This window comes from Dromiciops gliroides, chromosome 4, assembly GCF_019393635.1.
Source record: "Dromiciops gliroides isolate mDroGli1 chromosome 4, mDroGli1.pri, whole genome shotgun sequence".
Classification (NCBI taxonomy): Eukaryota; Metazoa; Chordata; class Mammalia; order Microbiotheria; family Microbiotheriidae; genus Dromiciops; species Dromiciops gliroides.
Window position 1 is genome coordinate 389,873,666 of NC_057864.1, and position 15,791 is coordinate 389,889,456.

At 38.4% G+C, this 15,791-nt stretch overlaps 1 protein-coding gene across 2 annotated transcripts in view; it reads right to left on the bottom strand.

Moving 5' to 3' along the window:
* Positions 1 to 966: 966 nt before the first annotated feature.
* Positions 967 to 15,791, bottom strand: part of LRP11 (LDL receptor related protein 11) — a 96,989-nt gene continuing 82,164 nt past the window's right edge. Inside the window, exons 7-8 of one of the 2 annotated variants that reach the window (XM_044002200.1) lie at positions 11,137 to 11,232; positions 969 to 3,392 (exon numbers count right to left, since the gene is read on the bottom strand). In XM_044002200.1, coding sequence (XP_043858135.1) covers positions 3,238 to 3,392; positions 11,137 to 11,232 — 251 coding nt within the window. In that variant the 3' untranslated portion in view covers positions 969 to 3,237. Of the gene's footprint in view, positions 3,393 to 11,136; positions 11,233 to 15,791 lie in introns of both variants that reach the window. The other variant, XM_044002201.1, reaches the window with a different exon arrangement.

The following is a 15,791-nucleotide window of genomic DNA, read 5'->3' on the forward strand; positions in this document are numbered from 1 at the left end:
CAATTCTAAGGAAGGGGCAGCTGAGCCATGCTTTGGAAGATACTGATACATGAGCAATCTGGGTCTCTTTTTACACCATCTAGCATTTCTTTTTTCCTTCTGTTGTATTAAATCGCTGCACTCCTTTAGCTTTTTGGTCCTCACAGCAGTCTAGGGAAGAGGGCAGTTGTCCTAGTTTGATTATGCCCTAGGGATGGCTCTGGCTGTTAGAGAGTGTGGGAAGGAAGTTCTAATAAAAATGTAGGGGTGTGTGAAAAGATTCATTCAAATAATTTTCAAGGCTGGATGTAACTAAAGACCTAGAAGAATCATTAGAAGAAAGAATTTAAATTATTATTATTTTAAAAATCAGTTTCATTGACGCCTTCATTTGCCACTACCATCTCTGGCTATGCGACTTCTTGGTCCTTTCTCTGTGTCATTCTGATTATTTTGCTCATGGAAGAGACAAAAGGGAACTTGAAGCTTGTAGCAATACAGTGACAGGAAAGTGAACAGCTGGCTCTTTTTTTGAAGTGAGAACTAAGAAGATGGGCTGAGGCGTATGACTTAGCTTGAAGAAACACACTTTAATGGAGAAAGGGTTTTGACACAAAGTATTGCAAAGTGGTGGAATATCTTTAATCATTAAAAAAAAATGAATAGGGCAGCTAGGTGGCACAGTGGATAAAGCACCAGCCCTAGATTCAGAAAGGCCTGAGTTCAAATCTGACCTCAGACACTTGACACTTACTAGCTGGGCAAGTAACTTAACCCTCATTGCCCCGCAAAAAAAAAAAAAAATAGACAAATGAAATTATATAGATGCAGGCCAAGGTAGGGAGAGGACATAGAGTTGATCCTTCCCTGACATTTTTTTTTTTTTAGGTGAGGCAATTGGGGTTAAGTGACTTGCCCAGGGTCACACAGTTAGTAAGTGTTAAGTGTCTGAGGCCGGATTTGAACTTAGGTCCTCCTGACTCCAGGGCCAGTGCTCTATCCACTGCGCCACCTAGCTGCCCCCCTGACATTTTGTTTAACCACTCAAGCATCTTGATCTTCTCCATCAACGTCTCTATCAGCATGTATACATACTCTTCTAATGCTACTATTTAGTCATATTTGTTTTGAATAAAAAAGAATGTAAAAGGACAAGAATAAAATAGGGTTTATTGGAGCAATATTATTTTACATAGACAGCTTATTTTAAGTATTTGTATACCACAGCAATCCTAAAGTTGGTTTTAATTCTTTAAGTACAAAAGATGACCTACAGGAAGATGCATGCCTTATCTGTCTCAATTTTATTGGCTATGGCTAGGAGTGACATCCTGACACATGAAAATAAACTACACAACATCATAGATAATATTTACATCTCCATAAACTGCCCTTGGGAAAAGCTTAATGCTTTGCTGGGTGCTAAAGGTGTAGTTGGCAAATGTCTGGAATTTCTTGGGAAGCTGAGATGATTTCTTACTTGTACAATGTGTTCAAAAATTTGGCCAGAAAATCAGATTCATGCTTACAGGAACAGCACTGACCTCAGAACTAGTGTTTTGCTTACTATTGTGATAGTGTAGTCACATAATTTATCTCTATGCCAATTCAAGTCTTTTAGTAGAGGGTCAGCTTGCCTTGTGGTTACCTAAATAAATAGTTCTGTGAGATGTTTTTCAAAAGGCTTTGAAGATTTGCCACAGGCATTCATGGACAGTTTTTGTTTTTGCAGTCCATGGAAGTAGCATGGCAGGAGATATAAATGTGTGTGTATCTATCTCCCCAATGGTATTTTTGCTCAATATGGCAGCCTCTAGTTACATCATCCTAGTATTATTAAATGAGCGCCTGCATCATGTAAATCTTTCAAGACCTTACAGACCGAAAAGCTTGAGTGGCTGAGTCAGACGACAGCTCCATCTGAAAATGCTAGCAAGTCCTAAAATGTGTATATTTGATGTTGAGTGGCTGAGACTGAGTTATTAAATGTTGATTTATAGACAAAAAGAGAATTAAAAAATTAAATTGCAAGACCAGGTATGTTTTACTAAACCAAGGAACTACGGCTATCAAAAGTTGCTTGGCATCTTTGTCAACATTTTGCTGGCAAGTACACCGAAAGTGTTTGTCCATCAAGGAAAAATGAAATCAAATGAAAAGACAAAGAATCCTGCTGAAATGTGGTGAATATGTAAATGGCTTGGCTGTACTCTTAAGGAGAGCTGGGTGTTAGACATAACAAAGAACTAATGAGGATATCAGGAACTCTTAAGAAATGTTGATTACTCAATCAATGACATGAGAAGTTAGAATAAGGAAAATGAGTAAATTCCTTCTGTAAACCTCTCTCCCCCACCCCACCTCCAATTTAATCTCCTGCATCACCTTTTCCCTCTCATTCTATAGCCTCTTCAGATCCAAATTCAAACCAAATTCCCAATTATTTTGCCCCATCTCCTTATTTCCCCCACCTGCTCGCTGATGTTTGAAATTCATTTAATGGGGAATAAAGCATCTTATTTTTGACAAAGAGAAGAATCAAAGTACAGATCTTCAGGAGAGGTAACATAAATTCACAGGAAAGTAGAAATGACGGATATGAAATCTATTCCTGAGAGCAGGTTTTGATGGGGATTGAGGGGGAAGGCACTGAGTACCTAAAATGGGGAGGGGACAGAAAAAGCAGAGAAAGGGAAGGCTAGCGATGCCCAAGACAATCTTCACTTATTTTCTAGTTGGCCTTGGTTTTCAATATGTGAATATAACTATATATCTATGTATATAGACATTGTATATACACACATAATTTTATATATGTGTATATATACATATACATACACACACATACATAGATATATGAAATATCTATGTGTGTGTGTATATCAATGGGTGAGGTGAAATGCTAACACTATCACACAATGGCCATCTCCCTGAGCTGCTGTATTGCCTGCAAGAACGGCTTACATGACATATCTCTATTTTCAGGCACAGCTTACTATAATCAGTCTTTGACTTATATTTTATTTTAATCCCATGAACAACTATAGACACATCAATAGTTATCAAGTACTGTCAGAGCAAGAGATTTTAACTATAGTTAAAAGGAATAAGACTAAAGGTTTTTGGATTTGACGAGGATTTTTTTTAATATTCTCAGCATTCTTAGAACAAGTCCAAAAAAATGTTAATTTCTAGAATCAGACACCTAGATAAATTATCAATGGAAACGTCCTCCTCAGCCACTAAGAAACATGTCGCTCATAGGTACATCCCATTTATGAGGTAGTCAGATTCCTCAGATGTTATGGGCCGGGCTTTTTTGAGTTTCTGTCTTACCCATCGAAGTCGGCAAGCGATCATGAGGAGGAGCAAAGCAGTGATGGCCAAACCTAGTGCCAGGGGTAAGACTGCACCTGCATTAAGGTTCAGAAAAGAAGAGGGAGAGTCATTGACACGTGGGATTGCCTGTTTGGAGGTAGGAAAGTCTAGCCTTTTGAACACTGAAAATGAGCTCTATCTATTTCACTGCTCAAGTTTCCTGATTGTACTTTGTCACAATGATGCCTTCCCAGTTTGCTTTGACCCACTTAGAGGAATACTTCTGTGAATAAGATACTGACTGTACTACTACATTTATGGATCAATGCAGAGTCATCCTAATTTCCTTAATATAGAAGAGACTTTTGAATTCTTAGCCAGATTTGGGCTTTGGGAAGGTTATAGTGGATGAGGGAATGGACCTATGATTTCTTCCTGGGTGGGGGAGATATCTCTGCCAGTTCTGGTCAGCACCTTTAGGCATCCTAATCTCTGTTGCCAAGTGGTCAGGGATTCAAATGCCATTCAGTCAATATTTGGATTATAGGGTCTCAGTTTTAGAGCTGGGAGGGACATCAGGGGTTATCTAGTTCAACATCTTCATTTTACAAATGAGAAAAGAAGTTAAGTGACTTGTCCAAGGTCACACAGGTAGGATCTGAACCTGTTCCTCTGATATCAAATGGAATACTGTCCATCATATTACATGGTCTGTACCTAGTTACCTATGTTAAAGCCTTTTAGGAAATAGTTTATCATTTACTTAAGCTCCCTAGCTGTGAGAATGGGAAAAGGGAGTTGGGGATCATAGATTCTTTGCTTTGTCAGTCCAACTTCCAAATCCAATACTCAACTTCAGAAAGCTATAGAAGGACCACTCTGGGACTTGCTTTCTGCTCACAATAAAATCTTCTTCCTTTGAACTAATATATAGAAATGAACATCTATGCCATTCACTCAGCACTTAGGGCATATAGCCTTATTTTCTCATTCCTATATATCTTGCTTCCTTCCCCAAGTACATCAAATGTTCTTCAAGAACAGTGACTGCCTTTTGAGTCTTTGTATCTCTCTCTGTGGGGCAGCTGGGTGGTGAAGTAGATAGAGTGCTGGGCCTAGAGTCAGGAAGACCTAAATTAAAGTCTGACCTCAGATACTTACTAGCTGTGTGACTCTGGGCAAGTCACTTAACCCTGCTTGCCTCAGTTTCCTAATTTGTAAAATGAGCTAGAGAAGGAAATGGCAAAGCACTCCACTATCTTCACCAAGAAAACCCCAAATGAGTTCATAGAGTTGGACATGAATGAAATGACTGAAAAACAAACATCTCTCCATATAAGTCAATATACAGGGTGTTTCAGAAATCTTAGCGCTATTTTAAGTTATGAGGCTTGAATCAGACACCCTGTAAAATGATCTTGTAGCTTCAAAATATGTTGGCTTATTTTTGGCTGAGTGTAGAGGTTCTGAGATTAAGGAAATCTCTACTCTTTGCTACTGGTCTGGCTTCCCCTTGGTGCTTGTGTTTTAGACGATGAGCTTGAAAAAATCTTATTTCCTAGCCTGCCCTTGACATAAGTTGTAGGACTATAGGAAAATTACTTAAGCCCCAGTTTTACTATCTGTAAAACAGGTATAATAATACCTTTGTTCTCAACTTTATAGGGCTACTATGAAGATCAAATACATGTAAAGCACTATGTCAACCCTATGGATGTCAGCTAAAATTATCAGCTATTAATTGGACTCTCAGACTGGAGAAGCCTTTTTAAGTTTGGGAAGATGTGGGAGAAACTGAATGTGGCTCAGCTTAAGTGGTGCAGTGTATAGAGTGCTATCCCTTAAGTCAGGAAAACTCCTCTTCCTGAGTTCAAATCCAGCCTCAGAAACTTACTAGTTGTGTGACCCTGAACAAGTTACTTAATTAACCCTGTTTGACTCAGTTTCCTCATCTGTAAAATGAACTGGAGAAGGAAATGGCAAATCATTCCAGTATCCTTGCCAAGAAAACCCCAAATGGGGTCATGAAGAGTCAGACATGATTGAACAACAATAAAGTTTCATAGACTTCTTATTTTTCTCTAGTCAAAATTTGCCAGCTATTAAAAAAATAATCTAGATCTATAAAATAAACCAGCTATTTTAAACTTACAAATTCTTCCGCTAGGCCTGGTTTAGAGATGGTACAGTAAGAGTTATTTTTAGCTACAAAGGTTTTGCCAGCTAGTGCAACCAGAGAACAGAGGAACCTACAGGACAGGTCTGAACTGGCATCATAGCTAGTGGGCTAAAAATAGCCATTAAGTACAGAGGACTGAACACAAGAAGAGTTCCTCTATTTCTTGGGACACTTAAGTATCATTAGAATCACAATAACAAGAGTTCATATTTTTAGCACTTTACAAAGTACTCTCCTTAATAATCCTGTGGGGTATGTAATAATAAAGGTGATATTGAGATAGAAAACTAGAGCTTGAAAAACACTTTGATTTAAAAATTTTTTAAATAAGTTTTAAATTATTATTTTTATTATTTGATATTTGACACACACGAATTAACACGAGTATTTCTATAGCAAAGAACAGATAAAGAAGATTGCCCTGAAGAATGGTAGTCTCCATTACTGACAACTTGCCCTTTAAAAAAAAATAGAACAAATTCAACACAATCATTTTAAAGCCAAACTGCTTATCTGGGTCTCCTTCTAAACCTCTTTCTATTTATGCTTCTGTGTTTTTTTTTTACATGTGTCAATTACTCTCTTTTCTTTCCTTTCTATGTTTTTTTTTGACATCATGAAAAATACGTGCTCCATTCCTACTACACCCACATCAATTATAGTTGTTGTTTTTTCAGGTGTGTCTGACTCTTCATCACCCCATTTGGGGTTTTCTTGGCAAAGATACTGGAATGGTTTGGCATTTCCTTCTCCAGCTCATTTTACAGATGAGGAAATGGAGGTAAACAGGGTTAAGTGACTTGCTCAGGGTCACACAGCTAGTAACTCTGAGACTGGATTTGAATTCAGGAACATGAGTCTCCTTGATTTCAAACCCAGTGCTCTACTATGCCACCTCGCCATTCCAACCCTTATCAGTACCACATACAAGTAGAAATTCTTCCTTTGTGACAAATCAGTTTAGCAAAATAAATCTACATGTTGGTCATGTTGAAATATATATATACACACATACATATATGTCTATATATGCATATATGTACATAATGGAATATATATATTAACATATATGGATAGATGTACACATGTATATAACGTGTGCATATAAAATATATATTTATATCTTTCTGTGTCTTGTGACCATCATCCCTCTGTCAGGAGGAGGTTAGAATACTACATAATTGGCCCCTGAAGCCATGCTATTTATTGCATTGATCCAGTTTCAACAATTACAAGTACTTTTTACCAACTTTAGTTCATTTCATCTTCACAACCACCCTTTGAGGTAGGTGCCATTATTATCCCCATTTTGCAGTTGAGTAAACTGAGGCAGACAGGTTAGGCACAGGGTGGCACAGCTAGTCAATGTCTGAGGCTGGATTTGAACAGAGGTCTTCCTTCCTAATTAAAGGCACAACACTCTATCCACTGTGCCACCTAGTTGCCTCAATGTAGATAGAGAAGCTTGGAATGATGGTTAGAGGTAGAAACCTGGGTTTAAGTCCTGTTTCTGTCACACACTGTCTATGTGATCCTGGACAGATCACTTACCTTTTCAGTAGTCTAGGCAATACTCTAAGACTATACAAGGTACAGAGAGGGTGTCAGCTTGCATTAGCTAAGGAAGCTGCCTTACTGGAGAGTTCCTTATATCAAGGGAGAGAATATCCTGTCCCTATTACTAAGTGCCAAGTGTGCTTCAGTGAAAGTGATTTTTTTCCCAGGGCAAAATAACAGTTTATTGACAGTGACATGTAAGCTGTTAAGTAAATGTGAGTCACATTGTTTATCTCAGTAAAAAGCCAGGGGTCAGAGCATGATCAATTTATTAGGTTAGTGATAACCAATCGGGTGAATGGCCTCTCTCCAAGACCAAAGATCTCAAGTGAGGGTCAACAGGGTATTTTCAACCTAGGTGTGTTTTTTTTTAAAAGTTATACATGAGTAGTCATGGAAAACATCTCCACATTATCTAGGTTGTGAGAGAAAACAGATAAAAACAAAACTTCAGATTAAGTTACTGTCAAAAAAATTATGCTTCCATCTGTTTTCAGATACCATCAGTTCTTTCTCTGTAGATGGACTGCAATTTTCATACATCCTTTAGAGTTATATTGGATCATTGCATTGTTGAAAATAACCACATGCTTCCCAGCAGATCATCTTACACTATTGCTGTTATTTTGTATACAGTACATTTCACTCTGCTTCATTTCATGTAGGTCTTTCCAGATTTTTCTGATAGCATCCTGTTCATCATAACTTTTATATAGTACCTTAAACTTGACAAAGAATTTTCTTCATAATAGCCCAGCAAAGTAGGTACCGTATATTTTGCTATTATAATCAATCATCATAACTACTTCCCTCCATCCTATTCCCTTCCCATGATATTTACTCTATTTTCTATCTTCTTTTACCCTATTCCTCTTCAAAAGTGTTTTGCTTCTGACTGCTCCCTCCCCCGCTCTGCCCTTTCTTCTTTCACCCTCCTACTTTCCTGTAGGGTTAGATAGATTACTCCTCCCAATTGGGTGTGTATGTTATCCCCTCCTTGAGCCGACTCTGATGAGATTAAGGTCTTTGGGCTAATACTGTGTTCTAAATTTTCTTTCTTCCTCCCTCCTTAACCCTCCCTATGAAATCAAACAATTCCATATAAGTCATACATGTGCAGTTATGCAGAACATCTTCACCTTCCTCAAAAGTGTTTTACTTTTTACTGCTCCCTCCCCCAATCTGCCCTTTCTTCCTTCCCCTCTTCTCCCCATCCTCCTTATCTCCTTCTCCTCCCACTTTCCCTCAGGGCAAAATATATTACTATGCCCACTTGAATATGTATGTTATTCCCTCTTTGAGCCAATTCTGATGATAGTAAGCTTCACTCCCGCCCCAATTCCTTTCCCCTCTTCCCCTCCCCTCCATAAGCTTTTTCTTGTTTCTTTTATGTGAGCTACTTTTCCTCAGTCTACCTTTCTCTTTCCCTTTCTTCCACTGCATTCTTCTTACCCCTTAACTTTATTTATTTTTTTTTGCTGGGCAATGGGGGTTAAGTGACTTGCCCAGGGTCACACAGCTAGTAAGTCAAGTGTCTGGGGCCGGATTTGAACTCAGGTACTCCTGAATCCAAGGCCGGTGCTTTATCCACTGCGCCACCTAGCCGCCCCCCCCCCCTTAACTTTATTTTAAAGATGTCATCATGGGTTAGCTAGGTGGCACAGTGGACAAAGCACCAGCCCTGGACCCAGGAGGCCCAGAGCCCAAATCCAGCCCCAGACATAAGCCACCCCACCATGCCTGCCCCACAAAAAACCAAGGATAAACAAAAAATAAATGCTTTACAGATACCATCCCTTTTTATTCAGTTCAGACCTGTGTCCTCTAAGTGTATTCCTTTCAGCTACCCTAATACTGAGAAAGTTCTTATGAGTAAGAAGTATTATCTTCCCATATAGGAATGTAAACAGTTTAATCTTTTAATATCCCTCATAATTTCTTTTTCCTGTTTACCTTTTTATGCTTCTCTAGGGTCTTGTATTTGAAAGTCACATTTTCTATTCAGTTCAGGGGTGAAAGTAATTCTTAACCCTGACATATTGTATTCTGTAGTAGAGTGTAAATTTCTCAAGGACAGGGGCTACTTTTTGTTTTGTTGTTGTATCCTTAGTACCTAGGGATTTATGTGTTGCATACAACAGGTGCTTAATAAATGTTTTCAGGGTTGAACTCTCAGGACCTAGGTGGCCAACTAGGAATGTAGTTTGTTTATTTTTTTTTTTTAATCAGCTTACATAACTTGAAAACCAAAATGTGCCTGCTCCTCCCTCCTAAAGCAAACCAGTTTATTTATTTATTTATTTTAGTGACCTTCTGTGAAATGAAATTCTACTTGTCAATCAGATGGCAGCTGAGGAAATATTTTTTGTTCTCAAACTATGCCATCAACTGCACATGACCTACATTTCTTCTACTCTAGGTCAATGGATTTTTTCAAAATGCCCTTTTTTGTCAATTTCTGAGGGGTAAATGCTCATAGTAAAAAATTAACAATTAGCCCTAGAGCCCCAACATATCTAGTTTTAGCCAATATGAACATATCATTGATAATCTAGTACTGACAATCCAAGGTTAAAGTAAAATGTTTTCTTAATGAATAAATCTACAAGCTTGACACCATATTATCATTCTCCTCTTCTTTCCCCTACCCCTGAAATAATAATCTCTCCTCATTTAGAGAATCATGGAATATTAGGGCTATATAAACCTGGGCAAATCATTTAACTTTTCTGAACTTCTGTAAAAAATGTGTTTCTCTATTTTGAGCTTAAAAGGACCCCAGAGGGCACATAAATGAACCCCTTCATTTTACAGAAGAGGAAACTGAGTCCCAGAGGCATGAAGTGAGTTGCTCAAAGTCACACAAAGAGGCCACAGCAGGACTGCTGCTGAGCCCAAATTCTTCTCCAAATCAATCTTTTTTTCCAATGTACCAGCCTTGTGGCTCTTGCATCCTAACTCTATGCTAACAATGATCACTAGTAATTCCAGAATCTTTTACAGTTTTATAATTTAGTAGTGTGAATGTGATCACTATCTTACAAATAAGAAAACTGAGGCTTAGAGGAGTAGAATGACTTGCCTAAAGTCACAAAGCCACTAAAAGACAGAATTGGGGCTAGAATTGGAACCTCCTGAAAGGTTAGTTCTCTTTTCACTATATAACAATAACTCATGTTTCTATAGTGTTTTCTTGTTTGTGAAATGTTTTTCTCATAGCTATTGTTTGTCCTGTGTTCTTGAAGAGGACCATGACATTGGGGTTATGTTGTGACTTGAAGTGAATTGGATTTAAGTGAGGGAGGGCTTTACAAAGTCACCAAGTTCAATCTCTCTTCCAGAGCCATGTGGGTCCAGTGGGGTGGAGTGGAGAAGGGGAAGAGAGCTGGAGAGAGAGAGCTGGAGAGAGCGAGCTGGAGAGAGAGAGCTGGAGAAAGAGAGAGAGAGAGAGAGAGAGAGAGAGAGAGAGAGAGAGAGAGAGAGAGAGATTGAAATTATGGCAACTGGATATGGCCCTAGATGTTTAAGGCAATTGGAATTAAGTGACTTGCCCAGGGTCACAAGGCTAGTATGTGTCTGAGGTCAGATTTTAACTTAGATCTTCCTAACTTCAGGGCCAGTGCTCTATCCACTGTCTGATAGCTGCCCCTTCCTTAAAGCTAATATTTAGATAAAGCTTTAAGGTTTACATAGTGGTTTACATCTATTTTCTCGTTCGATACTCAGAATAACCCTGTGAGGTAGGTAGTATAAGTGCCATCCCAGTTTTACAGGTAAGGAAACTGAAGCTCTAAGAGGTTAAGGGTCTTGCTCATGGTCATAAAACCAGGAAGAATCTAAAGCAGGGTTTGAACCCAGGTCTTCCTGATCTTAGGTCCTGTAAAGTGTTTCTAAGATATGAGTGTGAATTAATTGTTTCTACTAAAATGCAGATATTATAATTTGGGGGGGCGGGGCAATGAGGGTTAACTGACTTGTCCAGGGTCACACAGCTAGTAAGTGTCAAGTGTCTGAGGCCAGATTTGAACTCAGGTCCTCCTGAATCCAGGGCCGGTGCTCTATCCATTGCACCACCTAGCTGCCCCCATTATAATGTTTCTTACCTGTTTCTGGAATTGGATGTTCTATTCGATTGCTCTTTGACTCAGGAATATAATTTCCCTTTTTCTCATCTATGTCTTTCCCTGAGGAGCTATTATCTGGGGGGAAAAAAAGACATAAACATATTCAGTCAAAATGGTGCAAGAAATTGATTGATTACCACTCTTTCTCACCTTCAATCTTTCAACCTCCATTTTGGAAAAAGAGGAAAAAAAAACTTTAATGGAAAAATGAGGTCAGGTTCCAAATCTACCTAAGCAAGTCAGGCTTATGTTTTTGGCATTTATTTTTTGCCTTTGAGTTCTATTGACATCCTGTGCTTATTATTCATTTAGGTGGTGTTTTGGCTAGAGCACTGGACTTTGGTAAGGAAGATCTGAGTTCCAATTCTGCCTCAGACACTTATTAGTTGTGTGGTCCTGAGCAAGTCATTTAAGCTCTTTCAGACTCATTCTCATATTATAAAATGGGGATAATAATAACACTACTTCTTGAGATAGTTGAGAGGACCAGATGAGTTGTTTGAGAAATGGTGACTTGTAACCAGTATCTTGGAGGTTCAGTCCATTGTGAGAAATGATTATTTTTAACCAATATTTTGGAGAGTCAATCCTGACTTCTCCCATTCCAAAAGTCAACTTTCTTTGGTCCTGGTCAGGGCTATAAAACTCTAGGAATCTTGATAAGATAAGAATGACCCTTCTAAATTCTTGATAAAAATTTGTTCTTGGGTGAAAATTCCCCTTGTGTCCTGTTAATGAGATAGACCTTTTGTTTAGCTAGAAAGGCTATTCACCTGTTTGAAAGAGGATATGCATCCTTTCAATAATTAGCCCAAGGTTGGGGGTGGTCTGTTATCAGCCCTTCATTTTAATATAGCCTCCTGACAAATTAAGTTGACCAATGAGGTGACTAGGCATCCCTCAGGAAAACCTCCTCTTCAAAGGGCATTTAAGCTGTGATCCTACTACCATTATGGGTCTTTAGTCTGAGAGAGACATCCACTGACCATCCTTTTATTAATAACCTGCTGGTCTATTAATAAAATGATTAAATTACCCATACTGTGTCTCTCATATTTTTAATCACCACAGTTGACAAATGTAAATCACTTTGTAGACCTTAAACCTTATAGAAACGTCAGCTATTATGTTAATATAATTTATAATCACAAATACAATAGCCTGAATGTTCACAGGCATTTTCAGATTTCAGAGTGATTTCATATATATATGATTTTATTTTAATGAGTTAATTAAGACAGCCCAGAAAATTGGTTATTTTCTTTGTTGGATTTTTCTTTTTGGGTGGGCTTGATTTTATTTATCAGAGAATCTTTTCTGCTGACTTCCTTGTTGTAGTCTCCATTAATTCTAATGTGATTTGGTACTTTTGAGAGTGAAGAATAAAGTCTCCAATTGTTTTTTTTTTAACTTAATAATTTGTTCATCAAATGATAAACTCAGCAAACCCTTTAAACTACAGAGAGAAAGAGGTGCAAAGTGCAATAGAAACAAAAATGGTGGGGTTTCCCTCAAGACTTGCATTGGCCACAATTGATCTATATCATGTTCATCTCTCTTTTCATATATAGCATATTTTCAATTAATCAATCAACAAGCATTTGTTAACTACCTATTATGTGCTGGGGACAGCCAAAAGGATTGAGTGCTGAGCTTGGAATGAGGAAGACTTATCTTCCTGAGTTCAAATCTGGATTCAGACACTTACTAGCTGTGTGACCTTGAACAAGTCACTTGGTTTCCTCAGCTGTAAAATAAGCTAGAGAAGGAAATGGCAAACCACTCCACTATCCTTGCCAAAAAACAAAACAAAACAAAACAAACAACAACACCCAAATGGGGTCACAGAGTCAGACACAGCTGAAATGACTGAACAACAACATTATGTGCTAAGTTCTAGCAATTCAAAGACCAAGCAATAAGAAAAGTACTACTCTCGAGGTTATATTCTATCAGGAAAGATACATGTGTATAAATACATACAGAATAAATGTATACAAAGCAAATACAAAATAAATACAAGGCAGTAAAATATAAGTCAGTTAGGGAGGGAGGGCATCAACAGTTGGGAGAATGAGAAAAGGCTTCAGGGAGAAAGTGATATCTGAGCTATATCTTGAAGAAAGTGAGGGATTCTTTGAAGGAGAGATAAGGAAAGAGGTAAGATATAAGGTCAGTGTGAACACATGGACACAGGATTTGGAGTGCCATGTGTGAGGAATAGAGAGAAAACTCATTTGGCTGGATTCTCGAGTGGAGAAAGGGAAGTAATGTAAAATGAGGCTGGAGAGTTAGGTTGTGTCCAAGTTGTGAAGGATTTTAAAAGCCAAACAGAAGAATAAATGTTTTCTCCTAGAGGTAATGGGCAGCCATGGGAGTTTATTGAGTATCGAGAGTGAAAAGTTCAGATTAGTGCTTAAGGAAAATCACCCGGACATCTTCTCAGAAGATGGACTGGAATGGGGAAGAGACTTGAGGCAAGGAGACAAATTAGGAAGCTTTTGCAATAGTCTGGACAAGAAGCAATGAGGTCCTCGAAGAAGGGGGTAGCTGTGTGAGTAGAGAGCAGTTAGTTGGATATGAGAGATGTTGTGGAGGTATAAATGACAAGATTTGGCAAATGGTTGTAAAAGTGAAGTGATAGAGATTGAAGAATCAAATATAACATAGAGGTTATGAACCAGAAAACCTTTAAGAATACTGGTACATTCAAAAGAGGATACTGGTTTGGTAGAAAGCTAGGTTTTTAGGGGAAGATAATTAGTTCAGTTTTGGACATTTTTAAAATGTTTCTGGGACATCCGGGAGCGTGACATATCCAATAGACGATCGGGGATATGGGACTATAGCTTGGAGAAAAATTAGCACTGGAGATAGAGATTCTTATCTGCAGAGGGATTTTTAAATGTGTGAGAGCTGATTAGGTCACCAAGAGTGCAGAAAGAGAACATTATCAATATTAATAAGTATTACAGTGACTTACAGCATAGGTGGGTAAACTAACTTGTATGCGATTTTAATAGGATTTTGAGTGTTATGTAAATGTTTTCATAGTTGTGGAGTTGACAAAGAATTTAGCTGGTAAAATCATTTTTGTGATAATTTTTAATACTTGAGAGCATGTGTATATTTTGTAATCAGCAGACATGTATGAGATCCTACAACTGAAGAGGTACCAGTGTCAAGGAGAGAATGTAATTCAATTAGGAAACCTTTTTTTTCTTTTAAATGACTGAGTCTCTTCAGTTGGAGGTTACCCCAGTTGGAAATATAGGGAGTATTTATAGGTCCAGTCCTACTACTGATTAGCAAGGGAGCTTAGATCTATTCTGTTTCTGATGAGGGCTTGTTTGTCCCTTCTTTGGCAATCTGGCTACCCGCTGTTCCTGCGGGCTCACTATATTAGTATCAAATTTAGTTTGGATACCCAATCTTCAGAGCCCACTATAGCTCAGAATTCTCCTGCTCAAGAGACCCATCAGCCTCAATTTTTCCAGTAGCAGGGATTATAGTTGTGCATCACTACCCTTGAAAGGCTAACTTTCTTTGAGTAGTTTCTTGGACTTTGTTGAAAGGAGGTTGCTTTGAAACATCACTATAAAGTCAGCAATGGAATGGAAAATGATAAAGGTTAAATAAAGTTGCTCTAATGGCCCTGGAAAAATGGTAGTCTTAATGGTTCTCCACTGGTAATGTTTTATTGGCATTGAATGCAAAGGACTACAAAAGAACTGTAGTTATTTTGAAAGGTTAAAGTATTTAACCTGTGGAAATAGCTAGAATATGTTTACTTTGCACTGTTTGTGAGTGACTATGTCTGAAGCATCTGTTGGAAGGGGAGGACTAAGAAGAAAAAAGAGGGGGTTGTCATAGGTCTCAACCCTAACTATACCATGGGAAAAGAGGAAGAAGGGAGAGAAGGACCCTGAACAAGCACTCTGTTAATTTCTAGCTTCTCCTTCTCAACCATGTCTTCCTAACTTTGCAATAACCTGACCTATGGTCAATCCTGACAAAAGAAAAAGGTAACGAATACAGTATTACTGACCCCTCTAGAAAGGTTCCCACCTTGAGAAATCAGGGACAAGAAGTATAGCTTTAAGTCTTTTTGTTCTTTGGGGATGAGAAACAGGGTTATATATTTATTAAGTTGTGAAATAATTAGGGCTTAATACTGGGAAATAAGAAGTAGCTCTGAGAGAAATACTATCTTCACTTGAAGGATGTCTGGACAAGAAATTTACTTAACTACAGGGTACTTTCCACGAAAGCAGCTGTATACCTTGTTGTCAACATTTATTCAACTTGCAAATGCTATTTGTTTCTCTAAATTTTCATTTGCCCATGGCCACCAATGAATGCCATGCAATTCCTCCATCCCTCCTTTTTTGGAGCCTGGATCTCCCTTTCTTGACCAAGCTGGAAGTGCAGTGGCTAATCACAGGCCTGGTTCTTTGACCTACTCCTTTTTTAACCAGGACTGGGGGGGGGGGCAGCTAGGTGGCGCAGTGGATAGAGCACTGACCCTGGAGTCAAGAGTACCTGAGTTCAAATCTGGCCTCAGACACTTAACACTTACTAGCTCTGTGACCCTGGGCAAGTCACTTAACCCCAATTGCCCTAGTAAAAAACAA